At 44.7% G+C, this 11,398-nt stretch overlaps 1 protein-coding gene across 1 annotated transcript in view; it reads left to right on the top strand.

The window, feature by feature from the left end:
- Window positions 1–322: 322 nt before the first annotated feature.
- The window catches only part of nckap1l (NCK associated protein 1 like), a 28,965-nt gene continuing 17,889 nt past the window's right edge, over window positions 323–11,398 (top strand). Inside the window, exons 1-11 of the mRNA XM_066708295.1 lie at window positions 323–538; window positions 2,285–2,395; window positions 5,089–5,181; window positions 5,592–5,648; window positions 5,796–5,938; window positions 7,178–7,268; window positions 7,413–7,550; window positions 8,017–8,065; window positions 8,864–9,020; window positions 10,238–10,294; window positions 10,886–10,982. Coding sequence (XP_066564392.1) covers window positions 437–538; window positions 2,285–2,395; window positions 5,089–5,181; window positions 5,592–5,648; window positions 5,796–5,938; window positions 7,178–7,268; window positions 7,413–7,550; window positions 8,017–8,065; window positions 8,864–9,020; window positions 10,238–10,294; window positions 10,886–10,982 — 1,095 coding nt within the window. The 5' untranslated portion in view covers window positions 323–436. The remainder of the gene's footprint in view (window positions 539–2,284; window positions 2,396–5,088; window positions 5,182–5,591; window positions 5,649–5,795; window positions 5,939–7,177; window positions 7,269–7,412; window positions 7,551–8,016; window positions 8,066–8,863; window positions 9,021–10,237; window positions 10,295–10,885; window positions 10,983–11,398) is intronic.

Genomic DNA, 11,398 nt, shown 5'->3' with positions numbered 1-11,398 from the left:
CAAACCCACTTGCCCTTCAGAGCACCCAAAATGGCTGCAAGTGTTTGCTGACAGCAAGCTAGGGAGATGCTTTGACAGAGCAGAGCAGAAGGGAGAACGAATTGTGACAGCTTCAGCCCCACCAACAGGAAGTCCCTGTGCTTCCGTGGTTTTTCTGCACTTCTCCTTACGCACTGGCCAATAAGGGGGTTAGTGAGCGAGCCAATGAGAAAAGCAAGGAGCACATCCTGTTTAGATGATCATCCAATGAGAGCGAGAGCGAAAGAGCTTGAGCTTGAGCTTATCACCCCCCCTGCGCCTCCTACACACACACAATCTACACCACCCCTCCCTCCCAATTTGGGTGGAGTGAAATCACACGATCGTGCTAAAGAGCCACTGCTGACCCAGGGTGAGACGCTTGGCCTGAGGGGTTCAGAAGGAGCCCTGGCTGACCATGTCCAGGACAATGACTTACCAGCACAAACTGGCCGAGAAGCTGACCATCCTCAACGAGAGGGGCCAAGGGGTGCTGGTGCGCATGAACTACATCAAGAAGGTGAGAGCGGTGTCGCTGCTTCATAAACATGGGGTTAGCGACTTCAGTCACTAACATCCCTCGCTTGGCAGTTTTGATCAGATGGTGGCCTTCTGAGGGAGAAATGTCCAATTGATTTCACAGAGCAAAACACAAAACTGTTCAGGCTCAGTGTGACTTCAAAGCCTCTTGCTCCCATTGTTTTGCGTGCTGTGCATTAGAATGTCCTTTTGTTTCCGATAAGCAATCAGAACAGTGAAAGGGGGGGCAAACTACAGTATGAGGACCGTAAATGCGGCTCGAAAAAGGGGAAGGCGAGGCGCAGGCAGGAGGGGCAACGGGACAAGGGCCTCCTCAGCTGAAGGGGAAGTTGCCGACGCTCAAGCACAGCACAAGCTGGGTGAAAGGGGGAACAGTCACTTCCACTCCCGAATTGCACAGCACAAACCGACACTTCAAACACTGAAACGGATGAGTTTCTCTTTCAGCTGGCACTTCTCTATTTAAACAGCAAAGGCCCAGCAGTTTCCCCTCAGTCTCTTCAGAGGGGACACATACATAGTGATGTGCCAAAATACGACTACGCATCAGGCAGAAATGCTTTTTTCATTATTGTTGTTGTTATTATTATGATTATCATCAATACCCAATGGTCTTCATCCCTGCCTATAGCCATAAGTGTACAAGGCCTATATCTGTACTTTTTAATATATAGCTTACTTCCATATACTGTAAATTCTCTTACTCTCTGCTTCAATACAGTTTGTATCAAGTGCTGTGTCCTGCATGTGCTGAACTTATTAGAATAGGAAAGAACGTATCACATGCCGTTAACCTGAAACAGACCCACAAGAAAGTGTCGTCGTCCCCCTTTAGGTTGACTTCTGTAGTGGAATTGGGCTGTTTTACTCTGTGCTGCGATGTAGTGGAGCAGGTGTCTTGGCAGCAGGCTGAGATCGGGCTTGTGCACAGTGCACAGCGGCCGGCCTTCACAGAGGAAGTGAAGACAGGAAGCTGCAGCTCAGAGTTTTTTGCAAAACACAAGAACAGCGATGAGACAGACACCAGAGCTGCTGCTTAAGAAATGCAGAGGCTTGTAGGCATGTGTGCTACATCTAAATTACCCCCAGCACTGTTTGCAGCGTTAACCATGATTGGTCTTGCTGCTGCAGGAAATGAATATACTGGCCCAGGCTATTTTGGATGACAGATTTTGAGAATAAAAAAAAACAAAAAACACCAGCTATGCAGTCTGTGGTTCCATGACTTGCTAAGCGAGAAGTATTTAATACTTACACATGGAGTCTGGTTAGATGTATTTATTCTCCGCACCACATTATAGTTATTATACGCAAGCACTAATACATAATTATATATCAGTCATTATAGAGCAACGTGACCAAGCTACAGTGTCTCACCGCAAGCAATTCACAGACAGTGCCCTTGTACTGTCTGAGATCACCATGATATATTGATCAGTTCAGAATTGCTGTGGCTGCCCTGTCTGTGGTACGTCATTTGATTCCACTGTAGGAATGCTAAAAATTATACATTTTATCCATGTGACTTTCACAGGACAAAGCGCAGACTGCTACACAGCTGCACGAGTTGGGAGAGATCTGATCACAAGCCCCTTTAGGCTCGTTCTTGGTTCCACTAACAGCCAACCGTATCTTCCTCAATTGCCTAACAGTGCGGACGCTGCTGTAGCCTGTGAAATTGCTTCACTCTGAACTTGCTCTCTCTCCACTCTTCCCATTTCCACAGATGTGCTCGGACCCGAAGCTCAAGCCTTCGTGTCTCACAGAAAAGTCCATGGAGACGGCGGTCAAATACATCAACAAGAAATTCCCCAACATTGACTTCAGGGGGAGCAGTGTGAGTATGAGTAGCCTACAGTGAGGGAAAAAAGTATTAGCTGATTTTGTACGTTTGCCCACTGACAAAGAAATGATCAGTCTATAATTTTAATGGTAGGTGTATTTTAACAGTGAGAGACAGAATAACAACAAAAAAATCCAGAAAAACGCATTTCAAAAAAGTTATAAATTGATTTGCATGTCAATGAGGGAAATAAGTATTTGATCCCCTATCAATCAGCAAGATTTCTGGCTCCCAGGTGTCTTTTATACAGGTAACGAGCTGAGATTAGGAGCACTCTCTTAAAGGGAGTGCTCCTAATCTCAGCTCGTTACCTGTATAAAAGACACCTGTCCACAGAAGCAATCAGTCAATCAGATTCCAAACTCTCCACCATGGCCAAGACCAAAGAGCTGTCCAAGGATGTCAGGGACAAGATTGTAGACCTACACAAGGCTGGAATGGGCTACAAGACCATCGCCAAGCAGCTTGGTGAGAAGGTGGCAACAGTTGGTGTGATTATTCGCAAATGGAAGAAACACAAAATAACTGTCAGTCTCCCTCGGTCTGGGGCTCCATGCAAGATCTCACCTCGTGGAGTTTCAATGATCATGAGAACGGTGAGGAATCAGCCCAGAACTACACGGGAGGATCTTGTTAATGATCTCAAGGCAGCTGGGACCATAGCCACCAAGAAAACAATTGGTAACACACTACGCCGTGAAGGACTGAAATCCTGTAGCGCCTGCAAGGTCCCCCTGCTCAAGAAAGCACATGTACAGGCCCGTCTGAAGTTGCCAATGAACATCTGAATGATTCAGAGGAGAAAGTGTTGTGGTCAGATGAGACCAAAATCGAGCTCTTTGGCATCAACTCAACTCGCCGTGTTTGGAGGAGGAGGAATGACCCCAAGAACACCATCCCCACCATCAAACATGGAGGTGGAAACATTATGCTTTGGGGGTGTTTTTCTGCTGAGGGGACAGGACAACTGCACCGCATCAAAGGGACGATGGACGGGGCCATGTACCGTCAAATCTTGGGTGAGAACCTCCTTCCCTCAGCCAGGGCATTGAAAATGGGTCGTGGATGGGTATTCCAGCATGACAATGACCCAAAACACACAGCCAAGGCAACAGAGGAGTGGCTCAAGAAGAAGCACATTAAGGTCCTGGAGTGGCCTAGCCAGTCTCCAGACCTTAATCCCATAGAAAATCTGAGGAGGGAGCTGAAGGTTCGTGTTGCCAAACGTCAGCCTTGAAACCTTAATGACTTGGAGAGGATCTGCAAAGAGGAGTGGGACAAAATCCCTCCTGAGATGTGTGCAAACCTGGTGGCCAACTACAAGAAACGTCTGACCTCTGTGATTGCCAACAAGGGTTTTGCCACCAAGTACTAAGTCGAAGGGGTCAAATACTTATTTCCCTCATTAACATGCAAATCAATTTATAACTTTTTTGAAATGCGTTTTTCTGGATTTTTTTGTTGTTATTCTGTCTCTCACTGTTAAAATACACCTACCATTAAAATTATAGACTGATCATTTCTTTGTCAGTGGGCAAACGTACAAAATCAGCAGGGGATCAAATACTTTTTTCCCTCACTGTACCTATCCTTGTCCAAACAAGCTATAACAAATGACAATCAGAGGGTGCATAAAAGTGCTGAGATGGCCAGGAGATGTTGGCTGTGGTATTACAGGGACAGTATAAACAGGTGTGTCAACTGAGATCACTGGAGTCTAGAATGCAAATTAGACATACTGTGCTACAGCATTGCACACAGTGACACAAAGCAGTCAGGTGCATTTGAATATGTATACACCTGGTGTCTTCAATACAAGGAAAATACAATCAAGGGACAGAAAAATCAGTCGACAATGAACAGAATGGACACAAATGCAGTAGATGGTATCTTGAGATCGAGAGTTTTGCAGGCACTGATGTAGACTAGAAAGGCTGCTTTTTACACCGCAGTCACACAGTTGTTTTTGGGAGAACATGTCCAGGCAGTCAGGTTAGGAAGCCTTTGTTTGAATACAGCCGGACTCATCTGTAATGGTCTGATATACTGTATTGCCTTGTTTTGGACATAGTTTCAGATCTCCATTCCCCGCCAGCCCCTGGGCTATAGGCAGACTGTTTAGCTGTGCTTCTGTATTCATGTAAGCAGAGGTGATCATTTGCTTGCCAAACGCGTCAGAGACAATTCCCAGCCAAAAAAACATTTTTTTCTTTCCTCACTGTGCGCAAAAAGGATGAGTCATATATTGAAGTCGTAAAAGATAAGGTCTTGAATTTCATTGTGTCCAAAGCCCTGGGGACAGGTAATTAACTATCTTCCGAGCGTTCCTTCAGACTCTGAGGCTGTGTTAGCTCTTCTCTAGTGCTGCAGTGACAGTCTGCAATGAAACAAAAAAAACAAAAAACGGGGAAAATGTTCATTACAACCTAGTGAGAACCTCTGGTCCTGGGCGGCCACAACCCTAGAAGTTGTAGAGGCGGCTTCTCATTGTCCATGGGGCCTAAAGATCATGATGCTGTAATGATATATAGATTTTCTTATCCAGTTCAGTAAATGTTCAGTCATTCCGTGACTTCACTAACACCTCAGGGCAGAAGTGAAACAAGCTCTGGCGACTTGAAAGCAGTGTTGGGGCAGGTGAGACACCGAGCGCTCTAACCCCTGTTGTTTTCGTTTCGACACCGCAGCAACAACTGAGCAACATCCAGAGGGACAAATCCGATGTGCTGAAGCATCTGACCAGCTACTACCACTCCTTCCTGGATGTGATGGAGTTCAGGGTAAAGCGTCACTTTGGATTCAGTAGGACCTGACATCCTCCCTCAGTTGGGACCCTCTATCCAAGCAGTGTGATCAGAGTTAAACAAAAAATATTAAACATAAAATCACCTGCTGTTAGCATTATGGGAATCACTAACCAGGTGTGAAGACAGAGTATGTAATGCTATGGACTGCGCTTCTTAGGTTTGCTTGCCCCTCTCTCTAAGGCAACCTGCTTCTCAAACAGTGCGCCATCTGGCATGAGCAGATACTTAAAAGTCACCCATAAGAGAAGTGAAATATTAAATAAACAAGAATGATCCTGACAGAATTAATGATCAGACAATATTTGAAGAAGGTATGCCTTAGTGTATAACCTCATTAGGCTCTCCCTTTGCTATCCTCTTTTATAACTAATTTTTTTTTTTAGGATCACGTGTATGAACTTCTGAATACTATCGATGCGTGCCAGTGCTTCTTCAACATTGTGAGTATTGATGACCAGTTAATTAAGCAGTTATCAACTTGTTACAAGCGGAGAACAATCCAAGCGGTTCCTCATCGAGAACTTGTTTTAGAAATTGAACTAAAATAAAAATAAAAACGTTTCCCCCTTCTCTGTCATTTCTTCCAGACATTGAACTTTGACTTCACCAAGAACTACTTGGACCTGATTGTGACCTACACCTCCGTTATCATCATGCTATCTCGCATCGATGACAAGAAAGTGCTGGTGGGGATGTACAACTGTGCCCACGAGATGTCCAACGGAAATACGTGAGCAACGAGCGCTCAGTCCCCTCTGAGGGTGGCCATTACAGAAACAGGCTGTCAAACTCATGTCACAAGCGTATCCGCATCACTACACATTTGTGGTTTAGCTGCAAAAACGCAAAGCCTGAATAATTTACAAAAATCTAGCAACTACACTGTTTGAGAATACTTGTCACACACTTTCAAACGGATACAAAAGTAGTGAACTCTTATGGAATACAACCGAAGGGGGTGGAATCTGCGGACTCTGCACAGAATGGAAACAAATGCAGTAGGTGGTATCTTGAGGTCGAGAGATTTGCAGGCCCTGATGTAGAGTGGAAAGGCTGAATACATATACCACTGTCACAGAAGTGCTTTGGGAGAACGTGTCAGTTCAGTCATGTTAGGAAGCCTTTATCTGAATACAGCAAGTCTCATATCAGTAATGGTCTGATATACTGTATTACCTTATTTTGCCCATAGCTTCAGATCTCCATTCCTCCCTGGTGCTACAACAGTTTCTCTGTGCTTCTTTACACCTCACATGAGAAGCAGCTGCAAAACTAGCCAAGTCTGGTGTATCCTCTCAATGTTAGGCTCAGACCTTTTCAAGCCACCCTTCTTCTATGCTCTGACCTCGGTTGTAAAAACAAGAGGCTGCTTTGTACAAGTTTACGATGCTGAGCTGGCCACACTTTTCAGAAATGCCCATTACTCATAAATGCCACTGTGTAATTACGGCATGATTGACTGCAACACGAGGCGATCCCCCCATTGTGACCTTTTCGAAGGATGTGCTGAAACGGCACAATGACATTTGGTAGCAAATTTTCCTTCACGATTTTTTTTTTTTGATTAGATTTTTTTCAAACAGAGGCTTTTCACGTGGAGCAGGGAGAGAAGTACAGGGGGGCAGATTTCAAATGTCAGACCGATTTCCTGCACGTCAACAGGTAGTTGACGTGAGCGGTCAGAGCTCGGCGATGTGTTGTGGTTTATGACCCCCTGAAGCGAAGACAAGATAATGGAACTTGAAGAGCTCCATAGCAACATTTTCATCTAAATACATCATTTGAGAAAAGCCAGCTTGTATCACACCTATAGATCTTAGGGTATCTTGGGTAAAAGATCTCACTTGGTTTGATTTGCACAAGTACCGACCTGAAAGTGGATGGCAACCAATAATATGAGAATCATTTTTTATTTATTACTGCAAAAGGAACTGGCCAATGAACTGTCCTCTGTGATTCTGTTTTGCAGGGACCCCGCTTACCCCCGGTTGGGGCAGATGCTCTTGGAGTACGATCACCCCTGGAAGAAGCTAACAGAGGAGTTTGGGCCACACACCAAGGTGAGGGATCCCTGTCAAATCCCCGTGCCCCTGTTCCCCCCCTCCTCAAATCCCTTTCGTTGCAGAGTTGTAACATCGGAAGCAGAGGCTGATTTGCTAACTGAAATATGCGGTGTCTACTCTCTCTCTCCCCCTCCCCCCCAGTCGGTGACCGAGGCCCTGCTGTCGCTGCAGTTAGTGTACCCGCGCAGGAACCTCCCGGCCGAAGCCTGGCGAGGTGCCCAGCTCCTCAGCCTCCTCAGTGCGCCCGCCACCATGCTGGGCCCCGTCAGCTGCGAAACGGTGAGACAATCAGATCGGATCAAAACACACCCAGGTAGAAGACACTCAATTTGCTTAAGAGTTTGATCCATTTGATGCGTCCCAACCTGCAGAAACACAGTAAAGAAACCCCAAGTGGTACAGCAATAATGCAGAGCTTTCTCATATGCTCCTCAGCACCATTACACCTGATGTCAAAAGCATGATTTACTATGATCCAAGAAAGTCCACTTGGATTGAGAGCCATGGCCAACCAAATGCACTCCCATCATAGTGTAGTAAGTCAGCAAGGGCACTGGGTAATACATAAGAAATAGAAATGTGATAAATAATGAAACATCAAAACAAACTAAAGAGGAAAATGGAAACTAGCAGCCTGCCTACCTCCATAAGAACAGTATCCTCCTACCACTTCCATTATTCAAGTACACCCCCTTCTCTGGAGGTCTCAGCTGACCACCATTGTGAATGTGTGCTTTCTTGGCAGATCCCGTGCGAGTACCTGGCCATGGAAGTGATGGAGCGCTGGATCATCCGTAAGTACCTCAGCTTTGACGGGTTTCAGCCACAGCTGTGTGCTGCAGAACTATGACTGGCCTGCTTACACAACTGCCCTGTTGGCCCACTCAGAACCAATGGGTCTTGGTGTCATGCTCTCACACAAAACAAGCCAAGTTCTGCCCCATTTTCTCTCTGCTACTTCTGCTGTAATCCATTTGCAAATGTAGTCTCCTCTGAAGCAGCAACTCACAAAAACATCCTTCCCACTGTCCTCGGGCGTCATGTCATTAAATCGGTGAAAGAAAGCAGGGATCACAAGCAGCTCTTTAATAATCTCCTAACTCTGCCCAAACCTGCCTTGTCCCCGGCAGCGTTTTCTGCCTGCCATCACAATTAAAGGCTCGCTAAATCTCACTGCAACCTGGACCAATTATAAGGGCCATGCAGCATCACTAAATGATGCACACATAGAACGAGGATAATAAATGGGGTCAAGTAAGAGGTTTATACAATTTAAATTACCCTACAGTACAAATGTAAAAAAAGCCAAATAAATCTGACACAGAATTGTCTTAAAAATGCCAGTCATTTGAAACCATAATAAATATTGCATGACGCAATAAGGCAGCTTTTGTATATTTCTGTTGCCTTTTAATGCATCGTATTACCCCTGAGGATGCTACAGTGTTTCACAGCTCTCACTGTCATGGACGAGTTACAGGATGACAGCTACAGTCTCCACAAAATCCAAGTCACAACTTTTTTAAGTGTCTCTGTCACAAACTTAACAAACTTAACCTGGTCTCTCCCCCCCCCAACCCCATCCCCCACAGTGGGGTTCCTGCTGTGCCACAGTAGCCTGAACACCAACCCCCCCTCCCAGGACCTGTGGAAGATGGCGCTGCGCAGCGGCATGTGCGTCTCCCTGATCCGGGACGAGGTGCTGTTCTTCCACAAGACCATTGAGGATTTCTTCGACACTCTCAAGGGGTACCGTACTGAATCTGTAACTGGGCTGTAAATGCTGTGAAATTGAAAGGGATCCCTTTTACACCCTTTATATTGACTGGCCAATGAAAAGCATGACTTCAGTACACTCTCAGCTCTAAGAATAAGGTGACACTACAGCCACCGCCACCCCTGTAGTCAGGGCCAGTGGCTGATGCTTTAGATCCTGTTGAAAATGTGTCAGACAGAGAACTTCTCACTAGCTAAGCTCGTGCGTACAGAAACAGGAAGGGCTATCGGAGCTGTACCTGAATAGTGGTGCCCCGACTGCAACACCTGGAAATGAACCCTCTCTCATCTGGTATAGTTTCAAATCTTTCTTTTTTACAAATATTTATCAGCTCAAACAGCTGCAACACAGTGCCCCTTCATTCCAGTCATGGTCAAAACATTCTGTGGGTGTCTTATGTGGTCACAAAGCATCAGTGATAAACACCCCACCACCTCCTCTTTAGAGATATGTGGGTCTTGTTGGCACAGTGACTCAGCAGCACATATCGGATGGCAATAACACTCAGCTTTACTGACAGAATAAACACATCTGTTCAAGCAAGACTGCTTCAGGGCAGAGACGGACAATCTGGCTGATCAATGCGGCCGTTACTTTAGTTGAATATTTGTTTGGTTTAGAACACATCTGGAACAGTAACGCACCCCACCATAAGCAGACAATGTACTTCTATTAATCTAGAAGTAAATAATGTATATGCAGAATAAACACCTGAGATATTAGCGATATTCAAGGGATCCATTTTTCAGGCAGACAAATTCATGAACTCCTTTTGTTTTCATCAGCCAGTTGTTTTATGCTGCCATAATAAGCAGATCTGTTGACATCAATTCATGGGACACCCGGGGTCACCAATTCGATTAGTTCTAATAAGTGAGGGCACAATACAAATCCATTGAAGTTATTGATTTCATTTCAGTTTATTCAAGCTATAATTTGTATGCATGTCTCTTACAAGTTCCCTGCCACCTTTTTCTCCTCTGAGTGAAAAATGTCAGGGAAAAAAATGTGCTTTGTTCTTCAGGGACACTAAATCCCATTGACATGGCATTCTACATTTGTGTAGAAATCAATGTAAAGCAACATATTGAAATTAATTAGATGTTGTACTGTTTCCTACCACAAGAGGTAGCTCACAATAAAGAGTGGTGCAACACAACTTATTCCCAGTTTTTCTGCTTCGTTACAGATACAACAAGCGCATCGCAGATATTAAAGAAGCTAAAGAAAACGTCATAATCAGCTGGTGAGTCTCTCAACAGGAATCAATGGTTTAATCTCTAAGTATAAATATTGTTACAATGGGCTGGATTAAATCAAAGCTTTGACCCAGCAAACTACAAACCTGTTCATCATAGCGGTGACATTTCTTATTAGAAGAAAGTGTCATCTTACTGAAAATGACGCCAACAACAGTTCTGTAGTTTTCTATTAGTGGGTCAAAGTTTTGATTTAATCCGGCCCAATATACTTTAATTGTATTAAATAACTAGAATCATATATATAATATATAATAGTATACATTAAAACCAGTTATAAAACAAGACCATATGGGAAGAGCATTGTCCAGGTTTAAAAACATGGTTCCTGCATTGGTTACATATACTACTGGAAACAATTCCACCCAGGATCTATATATGGAAATTGCAATAACAGTCAGTCATTCTGCCTAAATCTAATCTATATTAAACTTGTAAAAGTAGCCACAGGATATGGACCTTAAATCATGTCCCATACAAGTGATCTGTGATTCTCTTCTTAACAGTGTTGGACTGTTACAGTACATATGCTTTCCTTTGCCTAATTTCTCCTTCCTCCATATGAAAACCGGGTGCAGTGGGGCGATCCACCGAGACAGACGGACCTACTTGCGGGGCGCGCTGAAGGAGCTCACCAATATTCTGGAAGACGAGCCAGGGCTTCTAGCACCCAAGGTGACTCCAGTTCAAGCTACGAAACATTCTCCCTGTCACTGTTCTTTACTGTGAGCATCCGCACAGAGCCCAGAGCACGGCCACGCAGCACAACTCACTTTAAATGGAGCTCAGATCCAGACACAGTTTCATCCCACAAGCATTTGTGTCCTCCCGGTTGGATTACTGTCACGCCTAATCCACTGGCGTGTCTAAGAATACATTTCAGAAACTCCAGTATGTACAGGTCTCACTCTGGTGATCACTTAACCCCTTTACTGAAATCCTTACATGAATTACCAGTCAAATATCGTATTTATTGCAAAGTGCTGTAGCTGACATTCAAAGCCAGGAGGGGAATCTTTCCCCTTACATCTCTGACCTACTCACTCACTATACTCCTGGTTGTGCTGCACTGTGTGAGTAGGTCAGAGATG

Source organism: Amia ocellicauda, chromosome 7, assembly GCF_036373705.1.
Source record: "Amia ocellicauda isolate fAmiCal2 chromosome 7, fAmiCal2.hap1, whole genome shotgun sequence".
NCBI classification, from domain to species: Eukaryota; Metazoa; Chordata; class Actinopteri; order Amiiformes; family Amiidae; genus Amia; species Amia ocellicauda.
Note: the sequence above shows the minus strand (reverse complement) of the source record. Positions and strands in the feature narration are given on the sequence as shown.